The sequence below is a fragment of the Dendroctonus ponderosae genome, unplaced genomic scaffold, assembly GCF_020466585.1.
Source record: "Dendroctonus ponderosae isolate FM_Combo_2020 unplaced genomic scaffold, Dpon_F_20191213v2 Dpon_F_20191213_3, whole genome shotgun sequence".
NCBI lineage: Eukaryota > Metazoa > Arthropoda > Insecta > Coleoptera > Curculionidae > Dendroctonus > Dendroctonus ponderosae.
Genome location: NW_026018508.1, coordinates 16544658 through 16572231, shown reverse-complemented (window position 1 = coordinate 16572231; position 27574 = coordinate 16544658). Strand labels below are relative to the sequence as shown.

General features: G+C 40.3%; 2 protein-coding genes across 2 annotated transcripts in view; one reads left to right on the top strand and one right to left on the bottom strand.

Moving 5' to 3' along the window:
* Window positions 1-16199, bottom strand: part of LOC109538613 (collagen alpha-5(IV) chain) — a 37130-nt gene extending 20931 nt beyond the window's left edge. Inside the window, exon 1 of the mRNA XM_019905926.2 lies at window positions 16084-16199. Within this exon, the coding sequence (XP_019761485.2) occupies window positions 16084-16167 (84 nt within the window). The 5' untranslated portion in view covers window positions 16168-16199. The remainder of the gene's footprint in view (window positions 1-16083) is intronic.
* Window positions 16200-16463: 264 nt separating this feature from the next.
* LOC109538611 (collagen alpha-1(IV) chain) overlaps window positions 16464-27574 on the top strand; it is a 138449-nt gene continuing 127338 nt past the window's right edge. The window contains exons 1-13 of the mRNA XM_019905925.2: window positions 16464-16582; window positions 19261-19300; window positions 22143-22336; window positions 22758-22873; window positions 22932-23049; window positions 23104-23269; window positions 23328-23570; window positions 23624-23845; window positions 23936-24238; window positions 24331-24568; window positions 24629-24858; window positions 24962-25345; window positions 25488-27462. Of these exons, the coding sequence (XP_019761484.2) occupies window positions 16560-16582; window positions 19261-19300; window positions 22143-22336; window positions 22758-22873; window positions 22932-23049; window positions 23104-23269; window positions 23328-23570; window positions 23624-23845; window positions 23936-24238; window positions 24331-24568; window positions 24629-24858; window positions 24962-25345; window positions 25488-27462 (4252 nt within the window). The 5' untranslated portion in view covers window positions 16464-16559. The remainder of the gene's footprint in view (window positions 16583-19260; window positions 19301-22142; window positions 22337-22757; window positions 22874-22931; window positions 23050-23103; window positions 23270-23327; window positions 23571-23623; window positions 23846-23935; window positions 24239-24330; window positions 24569-24628; window positions 24859-24961; window positions 25346-25487; window positions 27463-27574) is intronic.

Here is a 27574-nt window from a genome sequence, read left to right as displayed (position 1 = left end):
CGACTTCTTCAAAAAAAATCGCATCTGCCGAACGAAAAGCTGTAGCATCTAGAAATTTTAACCTTCCTTAGGGAAAACTTCACTCTATAGATGCACAGAGTTTCGTAGAAATTTCCAAAAGTTCTGAAGTTTGCCAGCTTAATAAAAAATCGGTCTCAAAATGGCTGCTATTACTGAGATGCGCTCTCTTCTAGAAAATTTCGCATCTTTCTAATCAAACGAAGTAACAATTTGAAACTTTGGCTGCCACTAGAAAACCTCTGGTTCTTCAGATTCCTAAAGTTCTATAAAAATCGCCTTACAGCGCGATTGTTGCCAGCTTAGTAAATACAGGTCTCAAAATGGCTGTTTTACTGAACTGCGCTCCCTCCTATAAAAATTCGCGTATTCTTAACTAAAACAAATAGCCTTTTCAAATTTGCACTACTACTAGAACAAACTTAGCTCTAGGGATGCAGAAAGTTTCATAAGAATCACGAAAAATCCTGATTTTTGCCAGCTTGGTAAAAATCGGTCTAAAAATTGATGTTTTACTCAACTGCGCTCTTGCCTTTAAAAATTCGCATTTTCTATACTAACGCACCTAGCAATCTGAAACTTTTACCATTTTTTGAAAACCCTTGGCTTTGGTTGTCAGTTCATTGTGCGGTGAAGCATCCCTGAAGATGTAAGACACTCATGCTTGCGAAACGTCAGGACAAAATTCGTCCACCTCTTGTAACAAAGAATCCATCAATCGAAACTCGTGGTTGCAGGATTTACATTTTTGGAACCCAAAGAGTTGAATAAACCGGAAGTATTTTCGAATTTCAACAATTTTCTGCATGACTTATTATTGGACCAACCAAGACAAGATTCACAGACACTTTTTTGTTGAATTCAAGCAATAAATTGATGATTGCAATTGAATCTACCACTGCATTGTGTTGAATGCATTCTAGTTGAATCAATATTGTTTACTTGAGGTGAACCCAGTAAAAGAAATTTCGCGTGGGATGAATGAAGTCATTGATGGTGGGCCCGGTCTAGGCGCAAGGTGACAACGATCATAAAATATGGTCGTGTTACATCATAGTCAGTCTATTTATACGTTTAATGTTAAACAAATAATGAAAAATCACACATAATACGAAAAATTCGTGCATCTCTTATTTCATGTGAAAGTATGGGGCCTTTTCACTGACCGTCATCGCTAACCAGAACCGACATGAAACAAACGAGCGAGCAAGTTAGTTTTTTTCTTCGGGTGATTACAAGTGCCCGATTATAAATACTAACAAGCTCTAATGTGATAGCGGAGGGACGCGGCCTCAGATCATATCGCAGACAAAAAATGAACCTGATTTTCGAAAAGACGAGATGCCGCCATCAAATTCACTGAAGCAGACCACCGACCATCCGATGTTATTAGATTGAACGTTGATCGGTATTAAGTCGAAAATTAATTAAATAGTTTAGTAGTTGGAACAGTCATTGGCTCTTGATTACTGGAAGAATGATGGTTTTTCTGTTTGGCACCGGAAAAACAACCCCAAGTCACAATCTGAAAGCACCTTTGCAGCTTTTTTTCTACATGCATATCGAGCATTTTCTCCAATTAAAATATAAATGTTTATCGGTCAATCTCGACACAAAACGTTAATTCCAATGTGCGGTGCACGTTCCATTTAGCGGCAGACAACTCTTAAATAAACCCGTTTTTAAACGTCTTCGTAATACCAACTTTAACACGTAATCCCCAAACCTGCATGTTGAGAATGAAAACCAAATTGTGACCACATTGTTTGTTCAAGAGATTCGTCTTAATTAGCTTTATCGGCCAGGTCAAATGGCAACTTTTATTTTGGTAATTTCACTCCAGACATGCTCATTTGCATTAAATCTAGATGGTGAAGGGCATCACTTRATCTGGATTTCTGTTAAAAAASGCTTCAAATATTGGRWTCTAAAWGCGAGTCTAAAGGAAAATCAGTTTGGTGCGGATCTAGGCAGGCAACACATGCGTTGTACTTSTATAACTTTTYACCATCCTTTTTTTGGCCWCTAATAAATCAATTGGGGGGAGAMCTGTGGAGCGAAAATGYTCTGAAACGTATATTAAACTGCTTCMTATATTCATTAAAATTTGAAAATCTGTGTCAAAGTTAACTGTTTTTAAACATTAGTTAATTTGAAAATAATTTGGCAACAGACAGCTTTCCTTTGACATTTTTTTGCTGCTTTATCGTCCACTATTCACCTACRGAKACRGTATTTTGCTTWGCCTGACTTTATTTATACAAATCGCTTTTCCTGCAAGGTTTYCYTATTGAAACCCGTTCGYTRAWTACCTTAATTTMAGGTCCCSCCGAGTTTAAGAARATTAAATTCGCTTTTTGYACAAAAATCACTTCGMCTAWCGACATTTTGCGTTAAAATTTTWWGAGTTATTTTYATAAAAYTTAGAAWATCTTTGYCAGRCGCTGATTGGAGTCGAAMTTATGGGAKTAGAACTTAMATTRGAAACTTGGATGCTAAMGATACTGAMAGTTTTRTAAAAACTGTTCAAATTGCTGAGTTTTGCCAGCTTACAAAATATCGGCTTCATGATGAACGCTTTTACATAAYTGAGCTCTATCTTTTGAAAATTCGCTTCTTCCAAACTAGAGCAGGTGTAGCAACTCAAAATGTTCACTATCTTTAGCAAAAACTTGACACAATTGATGCTGAAAGTTTCATAGAAATCTACCGGAATGCTGATTGTTGCCCGTTTAGTAAATACCAAAATAAAAAATTGATGTTTTTATTCGACTGGGTTCTCTTTAAAAAAATTGCGTCTGCCTAACTAAATCAAGTAAAAAATTTGAAATTTTCACCGTCTTTAGAGAACACTTGGCTCTATAGATGCGCAAAGTTTCATGGAAATCGCCAAAATCCTGATTGATGCCGTTTGGTTAATGCCGGTCTCAAAATGAACATTTCTAATCAACTGCGCTCTCTGCATTAAAATTAGTAATTTCTAACTAAAGCTAAATAGTAATAAGTAAATTTAAACTTTCGTTGGCGTTAGCGAACATCTGACTCTAAAGATGCTGATAAGTTCATATGAATCTCAAAGAATCCTGATTGTTGTCAGCTTACCAAATATAGATCTCAGAATGGAAACGTTTACTCAATTGCGCCCTCTCCTTTAAAAAATTGCATCTTCCATTCTAAAACAATTAGCAATTTAAAATTCTTGTCACCTTTAGAAAATGCCTGGCTCTAAAGTTGCTGAAAGTTTCATAGAAATCGCCGAGAATGCTGATTGTTACCAGTTGATTAAATATCGGGCTCAAAAAGACTGTTGTTGATCAGCTGCGCCATTTCCTTTAAACATTTGCATCTTTCACACTAAAGCAACTGCAAATTTCAAATTTTTACGGTCAGTAGAAGATATTTCGTTCTAACGATGCTGAAAGTTCTATGGAAATTGGCAGGAATTCTGATTGTTGCCAGCTTAGTAAATATCGCTCTCATAATGGATTCGCCTCAACTGCGTTGTCTTTTAAACATGCGGATCTTCCAAACCAATGGAAGTAGCAATTTGAAAAGTTTTCCATCTTTATAGAATACTTTGGTCTAAAGATGGTCGAAGATTTATAAAAATCGCCTGAAATTCTGGATGTTGCCAGCTTAGGAAATAGAGATTTAAAGATGGGTTTTTCATTCAAGATAAAAATCGGAAGGCATTCGCCTGTTCGGAACTTCCAGACAGAAAAATCGTGATTTTTGCCAGCTTAGGAAATCTCATAGAAACACTGTCGGATCGTCGAATGATCGGAAATCCGCTATTCTCAGTAGAGTTATGAAATTTTCAAATCAAATTTAATTTTGAGCTCATTTTTACATAGAAATATTTCAAATTTCTGCGGACTTTGAAAAAATTCTTGATATTCCGATCAGACGAAAGTCTATCGAGAGCTTTCTAACTATCGAGTTCAATTGTGATAGATTTTCTCCAAAAGCTGACCTCAAATTTCTACAGAAATTCAACAAATTCTTTCTTGTTTTCCGCTGGGCATGGCCTAAAGCCAACACAGTCAATTATTACCGTACATTTTTGGATAATTCCTTATTAAATAGCGTCTATTTAATTTAAGTCCAGCATTGAAGGTGTGTAGGCGAAACCGCATTCATTGTCAATGAAAGTCCTTGTGCAGCAGGCTGAGAGCCGCAGATGGAGAACAGATAAATGTGTCCAAACATGTCCGTTTCTGCATGGTAATCAGGATTATGCAACTTTCTTCTGCCGGTCTAAACTTAGCTGTGACTGAGCCTAATCGTTAAACGAAAAACCAGATGCCGGACATAATTTTGCGGCGACCAATTTTTGAAAAGTACTAAAAATTTACGAGGATTATGAGCAAAAGTGGTTTATTGTTTTCGGCGTCGACTTTCCGAAAAACGAATCGTTAAATCGGCCTGGCGATCGTTTTCCAGGCTTTTCTTAGATCGTTGAACGAATGGGAACAGTAATTGTTTGCCGATAGTATGCGTCAGCATGGTGTTTAGTTACTTAATCTATGTAATGTCTAAATTAGAGAAAACTGGGTTAAAAGTGCCCATTACTTGGAGAAGGAGGAGGATTACTACATGGAGAAGGGAGCGAGCAAATTAAACTCAAAAGCTAACAGCAGTAGAAATTAAACAAAATCAGCAAAGACAACCAGAACTGTAATAGTTTTCCCGTCTGATGCAGTGGAATCTACAAAAATTGGAAGGGCAAAACTAAATATGGCAATTGTTCCCATCAAATTACCAAAAAATCAACCAAATGTAAACATATCTTGTGAAAACCAAAAGCCGTTTAGTTGCACGCAACATTGCACAAAACAATTGTAAACATTAATATGCACTTTCGTGCAGTAATCAGCCAAGAAATCGCAACCTTAACCCTAGCTGGTAGCTGAGCAAGCGTGTGTTGCTCTGGCCTTCTCAGAAACCGATTAACGCATTTTGTGGGGTCCTGCAAGAATTCAACACTCGGTGCAGCGGAAGAGATTTACAATGTTTCTTGTCTGGAAAAAGTGTTGATTAATTGCCCTGCAGTCCCGTTATTTTTTATGTGGGTTTTGTGCTGACCACTGAGGCGCTATCGCTTTTCGACTGGAAAGCGCAATTCAAGCTACTTTTGCTTAAAAGTGCAACGCAAATTTTCAAGGCAACTGTTTTGTCGCCCGTCTAATCACGAAAATTAAAAACGCTTTTCGACAGTTCATCTCAAATCAAGATGTGCGGCATATTAAAAAAGCCCCATATGTTTCCCGGTTATTTATAGATATTTGAATTAGTATTGGAGCCGCACCATTTACATTGTTTAATTCTCCCATGAAAAAATCTGGAAATCAAGAACAGATGTGGATCAGCCGAAACTGCGCAGTTTTAGTGTATTGTCTACAGTTATTGAACAACCCCTGTAAGCAAAACCAGCGGGTGAGTATGCAGGTTGCCATGGAAACCCAACTAAAATCAGCGGTCGAAATCGGAGTACCAGGTCTAGTCGGAAAGTGGATGGGAGTGTTGATTTCTGTGGAAATTTCTGCAAACATGTGGAGTTTCAAAAATTTCCTAAATTCAACACTGTATGATGATCCTTCGCAATTGTTCGCACTGTTTAGATCAGCCACTGAAAGAATTATGTCAGCATTTCCACATTTAAGTAGCAAACTATTTCCTGTGATGATGTTCATTGTTTACGCTGCCATATATTTAGAATTATTATAGGCAGATCGCAAAACATGTGTTCCCGCAATACAGTTTTTATATGTCTGGCCTAATTACTTAACCTTCCAACTCTCTATACATAAATCCGATTTGAAATGTTTATCGATGATTAGTCAGATATGAGAATAGTACAATTCGTCTGCCTTATATGGAGTGAAATCCGACAAAGAAGTTGGTCGGGTTAGATGCTGGATTCGGTATTATTCAGCTGAGGGCTTAAACACTTATACCCAATATGGGTGGCATCAAGATTCGGTTCGAATTTAATTGAAAAATTATTTAAAAATTCCATGTTTGCCAAAAAACAATTTTTTTTACTTTAACAATAAAGTAAAGCTTACAATTTAGCTGCAATTTTATAGCACTTTCTTATGTACACACAAAGAAAGGCACTTAGAGCAGAATCAGAATTTAAAAAATGAGCCTGTAGGCAAAAAATTATATTTATCCAAAAATTGGGTACTCTGCCTTAAATGCATTGGAAAATTTTTACTGATATATTTTCCTAGGAAAATCGTCTATTCGGCATTAAAATCCTCATAAACCTCAAGTTTTTCCACTAATATTAATTTCTTAAATATTTTTATTCAAAAGGTTGCACACTCTGAGTTCGAACTTGTTTTACTCCTTTGCTCTTGCCGCTATCCAATTTGAGATTTTTTTTATTTTTGAAATATTGCCAACAGTTGCGGTGTTATGGGCAAATTAGTGTGCAAACAATGTGGATGGCAGCTTAAGTCTCTCTAACTCAAATCTTCATTTTCTCCGAAACTATACGCCAAAACGATGTTATAGAAAAGTGTCCTTTTGGTCCGAATTCGACTCTTAAGTGAAAGAATTGCACATTTGCGATTAAAAAAAATTCAAAAATTTCCAAAATTGGTTGAAAAATTATTTTTCAACCCTTGAGTTGCTCCTAAAAACAGATTTAAAAAATCTTGGTGTGTGGCGAAACTTGTAGCAAAAGAGCGTCTTTCCAGGAACAACCAGCGCTTCAGACCTTTGAAAATTAAAATTTCCCTGGCTCTAAAACGGTGACGAATATGAACTTTGGCCCTGCAACAGCTTTTTACGCCAAGTCTATGCGCTTTTTAAGAGTTTTTGAATTTCTGCAAAATGTTGATAACTGACCCAGTTACAGGGTAAAGAGTGGAAGTATGTGCAAGTTTGAGAATTTTCCCTTTGCCAATATTCAAAGCCCATTTCGGGTCAAACTGTTGCAAATACAAATGTTCTAATAGACGGTGAATGTGTCGAGAATACACGTTAAATTAGTTAACACAAAATTAGTTAATCGAGCTAAAAATTAAAAATATTTTGTTGGGAAAATCGTCTTTTTGACCTTAAAATCGTCAAAACTTCCTAGTTTTTCAATCGATTGCAATCTTCTGAGCAAGAACATTTCTACATGCATAAAGATGTTTTTCCAAAAAATGCGCCCTTAAATCCACAAAGAAAACATTCATAACATTTGTCTTGAAAAATTAGCGTTTCGACCTTAAATCTCTCATTGAGACTCAAGTTTCTCAACTGATTTCAAGTAAGTCAAGCAAAATGCGATTTTTAGACAAAATCGTTCGCTTTAGAACGAGTTTTCAATGATCCAAATCGGGGTTCGGGATCGATTTTTGTGCGTTTTAATGGACGAATTCGCCTCGCTGGCTTGAATTTTCCTATTTAAAAACGCATTGACGAATGTTTTCAGTGGCTGACAACACCAATGCTTAATACATTAGCGCATATTGAAGTATTTTAAGACTTTGAATGACAGCGTGCAATCTTCAAGCTAAAACCAACAGCGATTTTCGTCATATTCATGACTGATTTGTGGTTTAAACATGAAAAAACCCACGGTGGAACCAAGACGCATTCAAAGCGAGTTTGACTCCAAATTGCTGCTAGCTGAGATTAAATGGGCAGGAATTATTGACCTACATGTCTCAAAATAGACCAATTTCGATGGTTTTCTAAACAAAAACGGTTTAGGAATGCCGCATCGATCTCAACTGGAAAGCGACGATTTTTTTAAAGTTAAACGCATCGAATAGTCAGTAGATTGTTAAATCAAATCGGTTTACTGATGCACGATGAAAGCTTGCATTTGAATTTAAATTCTTGTAGGCCTGGAATGATGTGTTTTCAGTGTTTTAATGAAATGTTGTTTGTTCAAGTGGGCAAATATTTAACAATGAGGTTGCTGTCGAAGAAACCGTCGAAAATTTCTCTGGAAGCTTATTTGAAGAAAAATTATTTTTAAATAATTTTTCTTCCGGCCGTTGCCGGCAGTTTCAGTGAAATTATGTTCTGTTCAACCGCAACTTAATTTTTCCCGGAGTTTTAAATAAACAATTACATCGTTCAGCCACTTTCAAGTAATTGTTTGTTATGGTTAATAACAGATTTTGGCCACATTTCGTAAACATTGTCGCTGACTCAGTTACAAAGAAGTGCCTGTGACAATCGCCATTTAAATTGTAATTATTGCTATTTTACATGTGGATTTTTTGTTTAAAAAAATGTTCCTTTAGTTAATCTTCATATGCGTGTGAACATCTGGATTAATTATGCCAATTTCACAGTGAATCATCGAAGCGCAGAAAGTTGCCCGCTTGCTCTACATTTTCCGTTGCCAAAATGACATAAAATCAGCATACGCGATACATCAGCGCAAAGCACGTTAAAAATACATTGAAGGATGGCGTAAACATCGGGAATAACTTTAATGAAAAATAATAAATACGGCATTAAGTGCAATTATCGGCAGCGAAAATAATCGATTTGGGAAGTCGAGCGCTTGGGAGGTCTCCAGTCCGAACTTACTGTGCGGTACATCGTTATAATGCACTTTTTCCGTTAATTTATAGCGATTTCCTCTAATAAACCCCGAAAAGTAAGTCAACGTTCAATGGGAAGTTATTAGAAACTTTAGACAATTTACATAACATCCGCGAATAAAACATCGGTACTTTTGGGTGTTTTTAGGCCGCCATCGATAGAAATTTGGAGTTGAGACAATAGCCAGGGAAAATGTACTTATTTCTCTATTGCAAAAATAATTCCATGTACAAGTTGCAACAAGCTCACTTCCGTTGAGCCATTTATTTTGCTTTTTCCTCTAGGTTCAAAGACTATTCTTGAAAGTTCGTGCCATGTTCTGAAATCGCGGCGATCTGCAACTGATGATCTTTGTCAGGCCAAACATTTGTCGGAAAGAATGCCAAAGAATTATATCATCGTTTCATGGCACCGACACAACATTACCCAAAGGATTTATGACATCATGTTGATGCTTGTTTGCCTGCAACATGATACTTTTGATTAACAGCGCGCATCCGATTTAATTTATTTAGATGTTCTGGGAAATGCAATTAGTTCATTGTAAAAACGATGAATTCAGTGGTATTAAGATAATGCAAAATTGATAGTCACAGAGACGAAAACATTAGTTATTGCTTTCAATGCCTTAGCATTTTGCGCTTGAAAGCATGTCAAGAAGAATATAAAACGTTAAAGGTGTGTCTCTGGTGGAAACTGCCCGACATATAAATATCATGAAAAGAACGTTAAAATGACATCACTTATAATCTCGAAAAACTGCCTCATCCACTTTCTTTTCCAATTGCAGTCTTACAAACTTTCCGTGCTTTAAGCGCAAATAAATCCAATTAAAAATTGACTTAATACATGTTTAACCTTATAACTTAAGCTTGCTGTTGAAGTTGTTAGTTAATTGCTGCCATTTTTCGCTTTTACAATCTGTTTTGGTTCTTTTCGTGTTACATTTGAACGAGGTTTAATAATAAAGCGGCCAACAGCGAATAAAACGCGATAAGTAATCAGTTGACCACAGTCGGTTGGGTCAACTTATCGGGACGGTTGCCCTAAAATTCGACAGAATCCAAACAAAAATGATGTCAATCAGAGGCCGTAATCTGAATTTCGGCATTATGAAACAGTGTTTATGTAAAAAAAATTGTTTTCGTACGATACCAAACTGTGTGTCCCAATCGCGAGTTTATTGCCGATTATTTAAGAGACTGAGGCATTCTTTGTGTCTAATTATAGGCGAAGCCTTCCGTAAATAATTAGGGAGGAACATTTCATATACGGCGTCCAAGAAAAACTGTGATTAGGACCAAAAAAGTAGGAAAAATTCTGCTATTTTTAGTCCTGAAAGTTTAGATCTTAGAGAACAATCAAAGTGTTTTCATAGTACTCAAATGAATTGAGCTATTGCTCGTATTTTTTGGGATGCCTTGTATATACACACAAGAAAACTATTTGCAAATTTATTTGTGACAAATCTCCCAGTTTCAGTCGAAAAATATTCGACACACATATACAGGGTGTTCGAAAAATGGCAAATGTTCGTCACAACAAATACATTAAACTACACTGTGCAATACTTTAGCGGAAGATTTTACGATAAAAAATTAGACTTGTGCCTCAAATTTACGTTTTCCATATACAGGGCGCTAATGTTTTACTTTGAATTTTTTTACAAACTTCTTTTTGGGTATTTCGCCTCAAAAATTTTTGTCTTTAAAAGACAGAATTTCCTCACGTCTTTTATTACAGATCAATCTGTAATAAAAGACGTGAGGAAATTCTGTCTTTTAAAGACAAAAATTTTTGAGGCGAAATACCCAAAAAGAAGTTTGTAAAAAAATGAACCCGCCTCAACAATATAGAACTTATTTACTTTGAATTATTGTTTGCAGTGCTATCATCAACCAAAGCAAATTTGAATTCCCGCCCTCAAAAAACCCACTGTTTTAACAATAATTAAACAGATCAATCTGTAATAAAAGACGTGAGGAAATTCTGTCTTTTAAAGACAAAAATTTTTGAGGCGAAATGCCCAAAAAGAAGTTTGTAAAAAAATGAATCCGCCTCAACAATATAGAACTTATTTCCTGTGAATTATTGTTAAAACAGTGGGTTTTTTGAGGGCGGGAATTCAAATTTGCTTTGGTTAATGTAAGCACTGGCCTCCCTTTAGGCCACGTCTGCATTCAATTGGCTATAACTTTTCGACTACTTTGTATAGAGATGTTTCGTCCATGTTGAGTGATTTTCGTGCCAATTCCGAGCAAAAATGTGCATTTGGTAGAAACTTCTCAAACCAGCCGTTCTCGAGATATCGGGCATCAAACAGTAAACTGTAGAGAACTCTTCGAAGCAATAAATCGCCGGTTGCTCAAACCAAAGCCGCGAAAGCTGCTTTAAGCGCAGTTTTATATTAAATTGTTAATAAATATGTGCATATTGGGCGACAAGAAGTGAAAAACTGTGAAAATATTGGCGCAACACTAACAATGAGAAGAACCTATTTACATCGCAGTTAACAACAGTACACGCCTGGTTGAATAAACACAGAGATTATCGTTTTCGCCTGCATCGTTTACTTTAAATCCATTGCAAGCCACAATGATAGGAAGTAGAGAGCACATCGCGTTTGCGATCTCTTTATCGAATACATCGGCTCTAACACTAATCCTCGAAGAAGACAAGGCAAATGCCATTACGGGCCCGAAGAAATGATGGGTCTTCACTGGTTACTTGCGGCGAGACAGGTTTATAAATCGGCGTTCCTGCTGCATCTGCTGCTGGCCGATTCCTTTTGCAGAGCCCCAGACAATCGATGAGTAAATTGAGAAATATTTTTCACGGCTTTTAAGACCAACAAGTTCGTTCGATAGAACTTTGCCAAAGCTTGCACCAGTTTAATGGGGCTTGTGAACAAAACCAGCACGCTGAAGAATGCTGTCAATTTTCTCCTGATTCTTTTGGCTGGTTTCACTGTGTGTCTTTCCTTTTAGGGTAAGAGTCTCCTATAGGGAACTAATTTATAAGTCAAATTATATTTCGATTGTTTCCTGAAATTACTTTTGACTACCCACTAATCCCCCGTTCTTCCCGTTCGTATCTTCGCCCGTCTGGCTTGGTTCGCTCCGACTAGACTTGCGAAATCGAGTTTCAGGTCGAAGTTTTACGATTTTTCGGCGGATACTTTGGGCCATCTGGCCGCTCCACTGTTCTCTAAATATTTGAAACTCCCGTAAACAGTGCCGCTAATTCCAGCCGAAAGCACGTCCTAGATGAGGCTTTAATTAACGATAAAATCGCCCAAACACGCATCATAGTTCGCCGATCGATTGGGTTTCCGAAAAAAATCGTCCTGTTTACACTTTCGACTCGGTTTCAGCCCTCCGAGTTTGTCTGTTTGCCGGGGATTATGCGAGAAGAGAACGGTGTCTGTCTGAATTTTTTTATCAGCAATGGGAAGTTGTATGGGTATTAAGAGGCAGGAGGATTTTGTCGAAAAGCAAAGCGTTTAAGGCCTAGTTGGTCGAAAGCCAGTTGATACTGGTTTAGGAGGCGACAAAGACCGAAATAAAAATTTGGGGCTTTCATGTGTTTTAATTCATTTTTAAAGAAATGAATGAACCACAATTTGAGCAATTGTTGGATTGAAAATAAGAAAACTGGAAAATTAAGTTTTGATTTTGTGCAACCTTGAACCTGACTGAAAACTCAAATTTGGTCAGGTACGATGAAATCCTCTTTCCCCTTTTTTCCTGTGAGCACAAGCCATGAGGTTGCATGTGAAAAAACATTATGAAGGTGGTTTCAGGTGAAAACATTCTCAGTTTTGCATGCAAAATTAAGTAAACTTATTACCATGTTGATCTGCCTGGAAATTTTTTGGAAACTTTTCATCTCCGTGCAGGCGACTTAAACTTAGACGTTAAAATACCTAACTAACATGCGTTCTGTGAAAGGTTCATCAGCGCATCAAAGTAATTTTTCACTAATCCAGACATTATAAATCGAATACTCTTGGCACAGAAGCAAAAATGAAAATCTTGGTTTTTTAGTATTCTTGTTATTTTAAGGGCTTTTGTTTGCGCCCCCATTCTGAACGATTAAATAAACATATAAAAAAGTAACAAACTATTTTTGTGTTTTGTTTGACTTTCACCTTAAATTCCCATCAAGAAGAACAAAGCAAAAATTGCTACAAGCCTGGAAAACGTACGTTGAAAAATCGGCAACTTTTCAAGTGAAAATCGTTAATGGGAAAAATCCTCCCATGTTATAACAGATGCTGTTTTCAAAGTGTCAACAACGGGGAATACCTAAAAATAGTCGTTTATAGATGTGTAAGCATATAGTTCATTAACTTTTTCCCAGTTTATTTGCGGAAATCATTTCGGAGGTGTTAATTGGATGGGTTTTAATTCCGGCGAGTCCACACATGTTGCAAGACCGAATTTGTTGCTAAGATTTTACATAATGTTCGTGTCAGTCGCGCTTATTGTTGCACTCAAATAAACACTAAACGAGCCCACGATTGACGGTTTCAAGCAGCCGAAAAAGAACTTTTTCTGGCAACCCGACCGAAATTAGAGCGATATCAAAAGCTTTTAAGCGGTTTGAAGGGTGTAATTCACGCGGCTGGTTTACGTATTTCAACGCAACGCATTTCATTGAAAAGTCGGTGAATTTGAATGGAAACGAGTGAAATCACTTCGGTATATTTAACTAGTTCTGACTGATGATGTGCTGCTTTGAAACCATAAATGTTTGCAGATTATTTTCAAAAGCTGCAAAAATTGTTATTAATTTACTCGTCTACTAACAACACTTTTGAAATCATTTCCACTTAGAATAAAATGAAACTAAAATATTTACAGAAGTGTTCAGCTTACAGCATGCCCGTTAAATAATTCAGTGTTTCCTTATTGAAACGCCTATTTTACTACCCATATTATGCCCGGTAAGTTTTATGGCAGAGCAGACAAATAATCACGGCCTTTCCTCCTCGATAAACCAGTCACTGATCCTGCGAGATATTTTAGGATAAAACGATTTATGTTGGGGATATTTCGCAAAACTCTAATCGATTGAGGTGTTTTGATTGCACTCGCTCCTTGCCAGCAATCGGAGCTGGGATGGATCGGTTTGCTTTACCAAACGTATGCTAATAATTTTTCTTTTTTTCAATTGCTTTGTTCGTATCAGTTTGATGATGAGAAATTTGCCTAAATTCCAATCAAAATATGGAGGGCATTAAAGTCGTGGAAGTGGATTTTCTCTTCAATTTTTCAGACTTTTATTTGCGATTAATGGAAATTTTTGCTGATTGATCATTTTGCGGGATAACCGGCAATAAAGGAAGAAATATCTCCAGCAATTATGGAAGAATATTATTTTACAGATGGGTAAAGTTTCTCTAGTAAAACTTCAGTGGTAAACTCAACATATGCCCACGAGGATTTTCTTCGTGTTTTGCAAATTTGTCGACATTGGAAGACCCCAATGAATATTTTTTTTTATAAAATACTTAATCCAAAGGAATTTTTGATTGAAAATTTCTTATGGAGACTAACCCAAAGAATATTTGGGGTTAAAAGCTTTTTTTTTAATAAAATATATAATCCAAAGGAAATTTTGATTTTGATTTGATTTGACTTAAAATCTTCACAATTTTACATTGCAATAATCGAGCATTTTTACTGTTTGAAACTGACGAGATTTTCGGCTTTTCTTCCGACGTTTGGCAAGTTCAAGTGACCTGCCTCTTCAGGGGGTTTTGCTCAAACGAAGTTTTCTTTCATATTTTTCAGCCATCCACAGGCTAAAAAATTAGGTGAAACATTGACCCAATAAAGATAGTGTTTTTTCAGTGTCCAGTGAGGATAAATTCCACCGAGCAAATGACCTCTGAAGATGTAAGACAATAGAGAGACTAAAATATTTCAAACTAAATAATATAAAATTATATTTGAGATTAACATCGTTATTTTTAATTAAAGTCTAGTTGAAAAAATTAACAATTAATTTTTCGTTCAACTTTTATCGATATTGAATAAAGTAAAACTTGCGACAAAACAAACGGCCGATAATCTAGATCAAATCCTCATGATATGAACGATTTAAAAATGTATTTGAGTTTCAATAGATCTTTAGGAAAACTATTGCAAAAATGAAAACTTTTCAATAAAATTAAAGCCACTATGTAGAATCCTGAATGCTCAAGTTTCTACATTTTTTCCCTAGAATTTGTTCCCTGTTATACAAGCGTCTGCAAATAAATCTAGCAACAAATTTTCTTTCCACTTTAGAGCAGCAAACGCTTGAATTTTGCGCCTAAGACTGGGTTTTGTTAACTCGCTAGAATGTTTTTCTGGGCAAAACTGAAAAATATCAAATTTGACCACTGATTGATTAAAACTGTATGAAAATTGAATATTCTCCTAGTTGAAGCGTCAGCCACATACGATTAAGTAGAAAAATGTTTCATCACATACACAGTTTCATAAGAATTTAGCCATATTTTGCCGGATTTTTCCAAAACACTGCCGATTTCCAAAAAAATGTCAACCACCAAAAAACTGTAAATTTATCGGGCTTCAAACAAATGAATAAATTTTTCTGAATTCCAAAAAATGTCCATGTTTTGGGGCGTCAAAGACAACGCAGCCACTGAAAATGTGTCATAAGGAAGCATATATCGCGCTCTTTAGTCACACGCTATAAAAACAGGAAGATAATATGAAAATAAATTGTAGATGTAGGAACCAATTGGAACAAATAAAAAGTTGCGTTCAATTTTTTCTGAGAAGCTCCTGGACACTGTAAATAAAACCAAACATTTTTTATGTGTTTARGGTCCACAGCGAACATTTGCGTACGTACATTTTCAAAAAGATATTTATACAAACCGCACTGTTAGAYAAAACTTTATTTTAAAAWAATCGTGTCTATAACCGGCGGTTTTGGACGAAATTTGCTCCAAAWCCTCAGAAAATTRAGCAMCTTTTTTTGGATGTACCTAATAAAACTCCCCAATTAAAAGCCTAAAAAATGGMATAATTTATATGTTTAAGGGAACTGAAAGARAGTGCTAATTAAACCGAACACSAAACAAAGAGGAATTTTACAGARCAAATACATAAATASAATCCACAGAAGAGCAKAGAMAAAATAGAAAACAACATTTCTTGGCTGATCTTGKMYCTWWCWMAWCATCYGAWWWTTTSAKAKTWTTCTCCTTTSAWWAATSKGWARMTTCGAGAGTACACCTTTYCTCAAAAAAATTTTTGAWCAAATCTTTCGAAGAAAAGCCAAGGAAATCATCAATAAACCGCAAYATTTTTATCAAGTTCAATCCTCCTTCAAATTTCATCCCCTATTCGATGTTTGCCTGGCGRAAAACGAGASTAAGCCACCCTTACCAGCTTTCATCCCTTTAGGTGAGTTAAAGCCTAACTGTTTCTGCCTGAGCTTTGGTAAGCATTGAAGAAAATGCGAAACATTCTAGGGACTTACCAGCGCATCAACATTGGTCACTATCGTAAAAAACACGAGGGCTGCCAGGGCAATTGCCCGGCACACACCCGTCCGCATCGACATAGCACACTGTCTCCATATTTTCAAGCGTCTCTTTTGGTAAGCGGGGCCCCCACCATTATGACTTAAGCTCGGTCTGCGGCGCCTTGCTTTCGACCCTTATTTCGCACCCTGCACTGCCTTTTTCCGCCCCAAATTCGCCTCAGAGCTGCCTCAGACCAGCATCCACCACCAGCTCAAAGATGGTGGCTGTGGACCTTCAGGTGCTGAAGGTATGGAGCTTGAAAGCAGGGTGAGCAGAAATCGCGCAGCAAAGTCGAGATGTGGAAGTGGATGGCTTTGAGCTTGAAGATGATGATTTGAGTGGTGATTTTTAGTAACGCGCGGACCCGCGTGTGTTCATTACATAAGGTAGAAGTGTTGTGTGTTTCCCCTGTAGGGGGTTGACGGTCGCGATGACCGACCGTGGACTGGGGTGGTAAGTCGCGCACTTTTACTTGCTAATTTGTGTGCTTTTTGCGAAAATTCTTCACCACCGCTGCGGTTTGCCACGTTTTTACTGGTTCAAACCACAGTTTTACGCGCAAGTTAAGCGAAAAGGTGTTTTTGGGCTTTTCTTCCCGGTTTCAAGACAGCAAGTTCCTAAATTGCTTTAGACACCCTGTAATCTTCGCTTTTAATTATATTTTTTAACGATCGCATCGAAACTCGACCTGTTTTCCTTGCATTTAGTGCTGAAACACGATAAATTCGTCCATTCCAAACATGCTGAAATGGGTGTTGTTATGCAGGTTGGTTGCAACTTGTAGTTGTCAGCGTTTAGCTGGTTTTTTGCAAGTTTCGCCTAATGAATTTCTGAACAGACCGTTGTGGAAAAGATGCGTTGTAGTTGTGGGCCAAAAGTCGCTTAAATCCATGAAGTTCAGTAGTTGCATTGAAACTATACAATTTTACTGGTGAGTTTTTCGCGTGAAGAGAATGTCTTCCTGACGTTTCGCTAGCCCGAGGGGCTTGCATCTTCAGCAGTGTGTTGCTCGCAAGACTACACTGGACACCAAAAACACTGTTTTTTAGCAACTTTTGCTTGCAAAACGTCAGAAAATAATTATTGTTCACGTCGACCTACATGCGCGAAAAACTCACCAACTTCAGTGGTAAAACTGTTCACAAATCGCCCAATTTTGAAGATGTTTTTTCAATTTTTTCCACATTTTGTGTAGACTTAAATAATCTACAATGTGGGTGCTGGATTATCGCATAATCGATCGAAAGACAGCGACTGTATTATTTAAAAGATTGTGAAGATTAATGATTCATTGGCAAATGTGGTCGCAAAGTTGGGTTCTCGTCTGCTTGGACTTGCTGTTAAGAAAGTTGATATTTTTGTTCCTTTTTTTAGCTTTAATAAAATCCCTCTTTTCGCTGATGTATAAAACTTATTAAATCTAGTGGTTTTTTTTTGGAAAATCCAATTAAACCGTGAAAGTTTCCTTTTCAACATATTTTCGATCTCGATATTTACTTCTCACTTTTACTCACTTTGACTTATTATGAAAAGTCCAATTAATTCTTTCGTTAGTAAAAACAATCGCGTTCTACATCAAACACGCGTGTTTTGATTCAAAACACCAGCCCGACGATCAAAAATTAGCTAATGGCCTGTCAGGTCGCCAGATCTGAAGCCTGTAGATATTTCAAAATTTTAGAGGCAAATGCCAGTTTTTTAAATGGCCTTTCATTCTCACCCACGCTGTTTTATTTATTGCACTCAATTCCGGATTTTTCAAGCAAATATTGTGACCCCAATGACAAAATAGCAGTTTTTTAGCGAACTCTTTGCCATTCTTCCAGATATTTGTTCTGGTCTTTCTGCCTCTCAAACCAACATAATTTGTTCATCGCAGCCTTTTTAGATCGTGACCTTAAAACAAATTTGAAATGAATAATCGAAGCGATCTGGGCCAGAGCTTCCGGCAGGGCAGGAAGTTGTTACCATCCAGAATCCAGTTCGCAAACGGAAAAAATGATATAATGCGTGTTTTATCAGTGAATGTTGTAAATTCCATATCGCTATGGACGTAACAAGTTAAACGCATAGAAAGTGTAAATGATTGAGGAAAAAGTCCACATTATTTTACCGACCACATCATAGAGTAAGTAAGTAAGACCACATCGCATTGATCGCAAGTCGCAAAACAGCGCAAAGTTGGAGCTCGAATGCTCTGATGTAATTTTTTTATAAATAAATCAATTCAAGCAAAGTTCAGTAGTTTATCGGGCTTGTTTAATAGAAATTACAGCCGTTCTCATAATCCAGTTCGGGTTTTTAATGGGTTTAGAAAAAATATGCTGGTGCCTGACAAGGAGATAAATAACAATCAGCGTCAGTTCAACTAACAGCAAACAGTGGTTTTTAATTGATAAAATGGGGAAATTACTTGTTCCAAAGAAATTGATTAATTAGCTGAAAATTGCATAGATTAGTATGGAAATAGTGTGGATCAATCTGACGATTTGATGCCATAACGAGTTTTTTATATCAGCTTTTTGATTTTCTTAATTAAAATATAGCTCGATTAGTGACATCGAACCTGGTCTTTTGTAGGCGTCTATTTACCCACCGATAAAACATCTAATCGATTCTGGTACCTTTAATATGTTAATCCAATCGAATGGTTTAGATTCAAGTCGAAGATATTAGAGCAACCAGCCAATTAATCAGTCCATTAACACCATGGATAATGTTGTAAAGAAATGCCGGTGCGGATGACACAGGTTTAAATGAACCAGTGAAACATGGGCGCGGATTCCTTTTAAAGGAATGTTTCCAAAGATTTTATGCTCAGATATGCGTAATTTCTAAAAAGGACACTTGCTGCAACTAAACGCTTAAATTGTATTGTCAGCAAAGCACTTTGCGGAAACTAGAGGAGCTTTTGCAACAACACCAATAATAATTGGGATTTTATTACTCTATTTATTAACGCCATTAATAATTGGCTCGGATGGTTGATTTAGCACTCTTTAGAATGTGTGTTTGCTCCTAATTGGTTGTCAAACTCACTTAGAGCTTCGTGATTACTTGCTGAGGTCTATTTTGCAATGCCGCCTAGATTCCTGGCATATTTTGTTGTAACTGTTTTTTTTCTTTTCCAGGTTCATGGTAGTTTGTATAGGAATATCGGCAGTTAATGGGGTGAGTTTTCAGCAGCCCATAGATAGATTAATATTTTTAAGGCAAAGTTCTTCAACCCGAACGAGTGCTCCTCGAAGCCAGCCGCCAGAGAAAAATCAGAAACAAACCGGATTTTAAATTACATCTGCAAATTAATGACGCGACTTAGCACATTTCGACAAAATCGTCTTTTTCTCATAGCAGTTAATTGCCAGGCCGAATGCAATTTTCGAGTACACGACGATAATGGTGGTAATATCTTTGGCAGAAATGGCACAACGCGACATGGCCAGATTAAGCTCTTGATTGCTTATTAATATCAATCACAGTGCAGGGAAACGTTTCTTGTGCTGTTGATTGGCCCTGTTTGGGCACACAATGGGCAAATACAGGCCTCTCGACAACAGGTCTTAAGAATCTCTATTGTTTCCGTACGGTACTCTCGATGTCGGTCCAGTCATCGTACCTCATTAGTCGTTCGTTTGTTCAGCTCGCCCGAAACCAATCAATAACCATTAGAAAAAGACAAGGCCGCTCTCGGAAGTTTTTGTTTTTCTATCATTTTTGCATGCCGGATCAGTTTCACTTCGGGACTGTATCAACATCCTCCAGGGGAAGACATTTAGACTGGGTTTTTTGCTGGTTTTTAGAGTATACAACTTTGAGGCTTCCAAATAATCAGGCAATCACGATGATTGTGTTTACCTTATTATTCACTCGAACGGTAGGCGTCTAAAAATACTTTTGGCTTATAGCCCGTTTCTTTTCGATTCTTATTCCCGGTGATTTATCGGTGCGGGCATTTCCTAAAATATGCACTTTCCCGTTTAAATTACGTTTTAATTAGACGGGAACAGCCAGAGTCAATCTGGCAGGGAAATTAGGAAAAAATGCGAGGAATTACTCAAACAGGCGATTTGTTTGCGGGGAAAATGCGGCATTCGACTCTTGAAATCCATAATCAGAGGCGTTTTTTTTAATTTAAAAAAAATCTGTATAAACGTAGGGGGCAAGAGCTTGTTACTAAAGGGAGTATAAAAAAATGGTTGTTTCACAAATCACAAATTTGACCGCTAAAACTAGAGATTTTCTGGAAAAGCGCATCTAACAGGAAAAAATATCCAAAGAGACAGACTTACACTGTTCTGATGCGCTTCCTCTGCATCGGAACCAGTGTAAGCGTTCAAGCAAGCCATCTGAAGACGCAAGCCACTCGTACTTGCAAACCGCCAGGAAGAATTTCCATTTTACGACGGCTTAAAAGCCCGAAAAACTCATCAGTTTCCAGCGTTGGCCTCGAAAACCAACTTTTTTTATACAAAAAATTATGAAAAAAAATTTATCTCACGTTTACTGATTCTGAAAGGCCAAAGTCATGATTCATAGTTAGTTTTCCTTAAATTATTCTTAAGCTTGCAATCGTTTTCATACAAAAATCTCATCTCTAATTTAACAAAAATTGTGTAGGTCTTCGGATGTTTCGGTTGTTGATTTTGCAATTTGCAAAAGGATTGAAAATGTTGCTTCTAAATTGGCACAGAAATGAGGAAAAAATGCGAAGAATTACTCAAACAGGCGGAAAAATCGACTCTTGAAAAGCGCAATCAGACGAGTTTTCCAGGCGCATTTGCCCCGTTTCATAACGATTTTTCATGCGAGAGACTTTTTAAATATTAAAAAAAAACTGTACAAACCCTGAGTGCAAGAGATTGTTCAATCAAAAAATAGTTCTCATCACAAATTTCACCGTTGAAAAGAAAACAAAATTCACCGTTTCTTGGAAAGGCGCATTTCACAGGCAAAAAATTACTTCGAAACTGGAAATTGTTTCGGGTTTTTAGGTCCTGGTGAAAAAAAAAGTATTCTGGACGTTTTGCTAGCACGAATGGCTTCCATCTTCAGACGACGACTGAAAAGCCCGAAAAACTCGTTAGCTTTGGTTACTGTTTTGGCAATTTTTTTAATTTTTTGGTTTAAAGTATGCAGACAGTTTAGGTCGTCGCTCGTTATAGACGTGGCATTACATTTTGAGTAATTTGATAGATTAAGCAGACTGCTGAAAGAAATCCGTATTATCAGACCAGCTGCAAAAACTTGGAAAATTTTCTCCCAAAAAAGATGAAGTTTTTAAATAATTCACGTTCTTGTCTAAATGAAATTTCAGTCAATCTGGCAGAAAAATTACGAAAAAATTCGGGGAATTACTCAAACAGGCGATTGGTTTTCGGAAAAAATCGGCTGATGAAAAGTACACTCAGACGCGTTTTTCTGAAGCATTTGCCCGGTTGCTGCTTAAATTTTTTGAATTTTTTGAAAAGAATCTGTCTAAATCTAGAGAGCAAAAGCTTACTAAGAGGGACAAGCAAAAAAAGTATGCCTCATTGATTTTTTCCAAAAGTGCTCGATAAAAGCATATATTGAAACTGGTGATTGCTTCGTAAATTTTGGCTCGAGTCATCTTCAAAAGTGGCAATAGTTTGGGAAGTTACTCTTTTGGGACACGAAAAAGTCGCTTTCCAAACCATTGCACCAAAAAAATAATTCAAGAGCAGGAATCAGCATCTTTAAATATATCTAGTTGTGTCTATATTTTGCACATTTCTACTTCAGTAACAAGTTTTCTTCATTTTGAGCACCCGAAGAAACCAAAGCATATAATGAACACCGCGCAACTTAGTTACAATTAATCGTTTGCCTGTCAATGCTCTGCCTGCTTAAATAGAACCTCTTGCAATTTGATTACAAGTTTGGCCCAATTTGCTCAATAATTTAAGAAAAAACCAAATCTGGATGCTGGTTTCGAGCTGCAAGATAAACCTCCGTTTAATATAAAAAATAACTTAGAAACTACTTTTGTTTCTAGCAATTTTTGAGCAATTATCGGGCTGCAAACCGAACGGGGCTCTATGGCAGGCCGGTTGACCGAGCTGTTCCCCGGCACAGAATATCAGGAGGCTCCTACAGGAGTGGAGACTATGAGTCCAGAGTGGACTCCCAGGAAGCAAATAGGAATATTCATAACTATCCAAACAACGACGATGACCAGGAGGCAAGCCGGTTAGTATCAATTACTCAGTTGGATCAATCAGGACACTTAAATGCTCAAACTCTTGGAAAGATGCAACTAGTGTTTCTATACCTACTGTTTCATATACCTCACTTTTTATAGCGAAAATCGCCTTGTAATCGTACATTTTGAAGAGTATTTTCTGCCTTTTAACTCTCCTTCTTTTCACACCAGCAAACTGCGCCTCGTTCTGAGCAAACCAAAGTATCTGCAAATTGACACTCAGAGGTGAATGTGAAGAAACCTCTTCTACTTCTCCGGACTCTGTCTACTGGTCCTCTCCTCATTTACCATTGCATTTGAATTGCATGCTTCCTTTGCTCTCCCCGCTGTTTTGTATACCAACCGCGTAAAAAACTGTGGCAACCTCCAATCGAGGCACACTTATTTAATGTGACTCATTGCTTTCAGGGAAGAGCAAGATATATTCGGTTCGTCCTTCGAGTACGGAGCCTCAGGCGGCTCTAGCGGTGCAAATAGAGAAGCTGGAAGCTCTGGAGGGTTTCAAGGATCTCGATCAAGAACAGGTCGGTGCCAGACAAATCCGAGTCGAATCCCTACTAAACATTTCCCCCAATCTTCCAGGGTACGACGCTTCGGCACGAAGCGATCCGTTCTTGTCCGGTTTTGAATCGACCTCATCCAGATACGACGCACCTGAATCAAGATTCAATGTGTTCCGCGCCGGCCAATCAAACAGCAGGTCAGTAGAGGACAATTTTCCAATAGATTGGAAGTGCAGATTCAAATTTGTTAGATCCTCGTCCAACGGTCCATGGGGATCTTACCCCAGCAGCCCTTATGAAAACAGGCGACCTTATGTGAGCAGTTATGATATCATTGATGCTCCTGGCAGCGCAGTAGGCCCCAGAAACGGATCAGAAAGATGTATTCCCAAATGCTTCGCTGAAAAGGGAACGCGGGTAAGACTGCACTTGGTTAAATAAGTAGTCGAAACGGGTTTTCTAAATGAAATTTCAGGGCTTCCCCGGTTTGCCTGGACACAACGGCGACAAGGGAATTCGAGGATTCCCGGGAGATGAAGGCATTCCGGGCGAAAAAGGGGACATAGGAGAAACGGGCCCCCAAGGCCCCAGAGGCCCCAAAGGCGACCGAGGCAAAACCGGTCTTCCAGGATTCCCGGGAGTGAATGGCGTTCCGGGCCTTCAAGGCCCGGAGGGCCCTCCCGGATACCCGGGGAGCGACGGATGCAATGGAACGGACGTGAGTGGCTCAGCGCTAACCACCAACGCAAAGCAACCGCGAAAATTTTCCAGGGCTACCCTGGAAATCCTGGAACTGATGGCGACATTGGCCCTAGAGGATTCCCTGGTCCATCGGGTGTCAAGGGAGAGAAAGGAGAAGCAGCCCATTGCGAAATCAATCTCAAAGGTCAAAAGGGCGAACCTGGCCGGGACGGCGTGACCGGCCCTCCAGGAAATCCCGGCCCGCAAGGACCTCGAGGATTAATAGGACCAGCTGGAGAAGACGGCCCACGGGTAAACAAATGTTGCTTCTACATTCTACGAAATTCTCTGTTCTCTATGTATGATCCATGTTCTGCTATTTAACGACTCTATTTCGACTAGGGTTTCCCAGGGCCGCAAGGCACCAAAGGACAGAAAGGTCAAATGGGCATCGGCTTCTACGGAGAAAAGGGAGACAAAGGAGAGACAGGCCCGGCTGGTCAAAAAGGCCAGGACGTCTCCTCATTTGTGCACAACGGCACGGTTCAGCTAGGGCCCAAAGGAAATCAGGGCATGAAGGGTGATCGTGGAGAGTTCGGTTTTATCGGTCCCAAGGGTGAACCTGGACTTGAAGGCGACTACGGTATTCCTGGATCAGTGGGCATGAAAGGGGAAAAGGGACTAGTGGGCGTACCAGGACCTCGAGTGAGTTCTCCGCTTGGATGAAGTTCCTTTAGGCGTATCTCTCATCTCATCAAGGATGCACTCCTATCAATCCATGTATTAAATAATTGCAGGGCCGTGATGGATTCGCTGGACCCCCAGGACCTCCAGGGCAAAAAGGTGATCGCGGTTTGGAAGGTCTTCCCGGCCTAGCAGGCAGACCGGGATTGAAAGGCGAACCTGGTCGAGATGGACCCCCGGGTCAAATCGGCTTGAACGGACCACCCGGCCCGCCTGGGGGTGGCAAAGGAACCCCCGGCCCGCCAGGCCCACAAGGTCCCAGAGGATACCCTGGCCCGCAAGGCCCCAAAGGTAAGAATCCTACACCAAACGCCCACAATACAAATAGCCCTTCATATCATGGCGCTTTAGGAACGGACGGATTCCCTGGCGAACCTGGACGACGGGGCCCGCAGGGTCCCATAGGAGGTCCAGGAGTACCTGGCCGAACCGGTCCTGAAGGCCCCCCAGGAGACAAAGGACAGAAGGGAGAATTTGGATCCGTTGGGCATCCAGGCGGCGAAGGCCCGCGCGGCCATCCAGGACTACCTGGACCGCAAGGTCCTCGTGGATTCACCGGAGAAAAGGGATATTCGATAATTGTACGTATTTCCATTCAGGCCCTAGCGCCCACATCCACTATATACGTTTTAAGGCAGCAAAGAGGATATTTGAGTTGGAAAATCAAACCTCCAATAATTGCAGGGTCCCAAAGGAGACGACGGGCTGCCTGGCTCAGACGGCCTGAAAGGAACAAAAGGAGAAAAAGGGTTCCCCGGTTCCCGCGGTTCGCCTGGTGATTCCTTGAATGGAATCCCTGGGGAAATGGGACCAATTGGTCCGCCAGGAGAAAAGGGTAATGCGGGCCGGCCGGGTATTCCCGGCAATAGTGGCCAAGGGGGAGAGAAAGGAGACAAAGGAGGCACTTGCCAGGACTGCTTGCCGGGCCTGAAAGGAGACAAAGGAGATCGGGGTTTCGATGGGCGCGATGGAGCCATTGGGCCCAGAGGCCCACCGGGACCCACTGGAGCGATGGGCCAACCTGGAACAGATGGCAATCCTGGAATACAAGGCCTTCCTGGAGCACCTGTAAGTATCACAACCTGCCAATGCAAACAGTCTGCCAGTAAAACCCCCGAACTTGTTGAGTGGTTTCAAACGCACGAGTTTTCAACATGTTTGTGTTGAGTCGTGTATTACAATATTCTCGTTTAATAATACTTTATTATAGGGCAAAGCAGGAAACGATGGCCCAATCGGAGCCCCTGGAAACCCCGGTAAACCCGCTATAATTCCTGGCAACCTGGTTAAGGGCCCCAAAGGAGAGCCAGGCGTACGAGGAGCAGAAGGTCGACCTGGACCTCCAGGACCCATCGGCAGGCCTGGCCCTAAGGGCGACATCGGTCCCTTAGGATTCCCCGGAGAGAAAGGATTCCAAGGTTTACCGGGATACGCAGGCACTCCCGGAGTTGCAGGATTGAACGGGGTGTCCGGCCAAAAAGGCCAGAAAGGAGACAGTGTAAAAGGAGAACCCGGCCGAATAGGCGAACCCGGTGATCAAGGTGATAAAGGAGAGACCGGTGCCACTGGACTGCCGGGACTCACCGGAGTGTGCGCGGCAAACATTGTTGCAAAGTTAAAAGGCAATCAGGGACCAGTGGGGCCCAAAGGTGAAATAGGGCGCCCAGGATACCCGGGAGCTCCAGGTCACAAAGGAGATGCAGGTACTCCCGGGCCCAAAGGATACCCAGGCGTCGTAGGACCCGCAGGGCCAGTAGGCAGAAGAGGTTTACCCGGTCCAAGAGGAGACAAAGGAATCGTGGGTCCGATGGGTTTCCCAGGCGATCATGGTAGGGATGGAGCACGAGGAATCCCAGGATTAAATGGCCCGAAGGGCACCAAAGGAGAAGCAGGAATCCCTCAAGTTGGACCCTCAGGTCCGCCAGGACCTATGGGAATTAAGGGAGAACGAGGATTACCTGGATTCCCTGGCAAAACCGGCCCTCATGGAAGCAACGGCCTTTCGGGGCTAATGGGAGAGAAAGGCGACATTGGCAGTCCCGGTCTAAACGGCCTCCCAGGCCCACCAGGTCAAAAAGGAGACACTGGACCTTTGGGGCCGCCAGGGATTTCCGGCTTGAATGGACCGCCAGGGCCTCGAGGTCCTAAAGGAGCTCCAGGATTGAAAGGCGAATCGGGAAAATCTGGCCTTCCTGGCTTCCCAGGGTTCAAAGGTGACAAGGGTGATCTTGGCCGGCCGGGTCTTCCCGGATATAAGGGAAACACCGGAAGACCAGGCGCTCCAGGCACACCCGGTTTAGATGGCCGTGATGGGCAAAGAGGAGAGAAAGGAGACAAGGGATATCCGGGTCCGCCTGGCCCCGTTGGCATAGTAGGCATGCCAGGTGAACGTGGATACCCAGGAGAGCAAGGAGACGATGGACCCGAAGGTCGAGCAGGCTACCCTGGACCACCAGGTAACACCGGACTGAAAGGAAACCCCGGCTTACCAGGTCTACCAGGCTCCAAAGGAGACCCCGGCGCAGCCTCTGAAAAGGGCCAGAAGGGAGAACCCGGCTTATCAGGACTCCGAGGACATGATGGTCTGAATGGAGCACCAGGTCCCATTGGAGAAAAGGGAGATACAGGCTACCCAGGCCGCAGTTTACCAGGTTTACCCGGCGAAAAAGGAGACCGAGGCATTCGTGGGTTTGATGGAAGCCCCGGAACGCCGGGCGCTAAGGGCGACAAAGGAGTCTCAGGACTATTTGGACTCAAAGGTGACACAGGCCGGCCTGGTGCTCCAGGAGCGCCAGGAATGGACGGAAAAGACGGACTGCCTGGCTTGCCGGGCGAGAGAGGATTCCCTGGTGCCCCAGGATTCAACGGCGAGAAAGGAGACAAAGGCCAGCCGGGCCTGGACGGCTTCAACGGACCTCCAGGCGAGAAAGGCTTTGAAGGCCCCATTGGCCCTGTTGGGCTGCCGGGCGAAAAAGGAGACTTGGGCGACAGAGGCGCTCCGGGACTACCAGTATCAATCAAAGGAGAGAAAGGAGAAATTGGGCCTGCTGGTCTACACGGCCGCGACGGCGAGAAAGGCGACAGAGGCTTTCCAGGGCCCCCAGGCGCCATGGGCGTAAAAGGCGACATTGGACTGCCTGGTCCGAAAGGAGATAGAGGTTGGCCTGGATTGGAAGGCAACAAAGGTATGAGCTAGTATTGTCCTGTTTAATTTTAACATAAGAAGCGCGCTCATTTGCTAATCGCTTTTCTACTTGTCCTACTAATAATGCTGGGCACCTATGGGTATACAGGGTT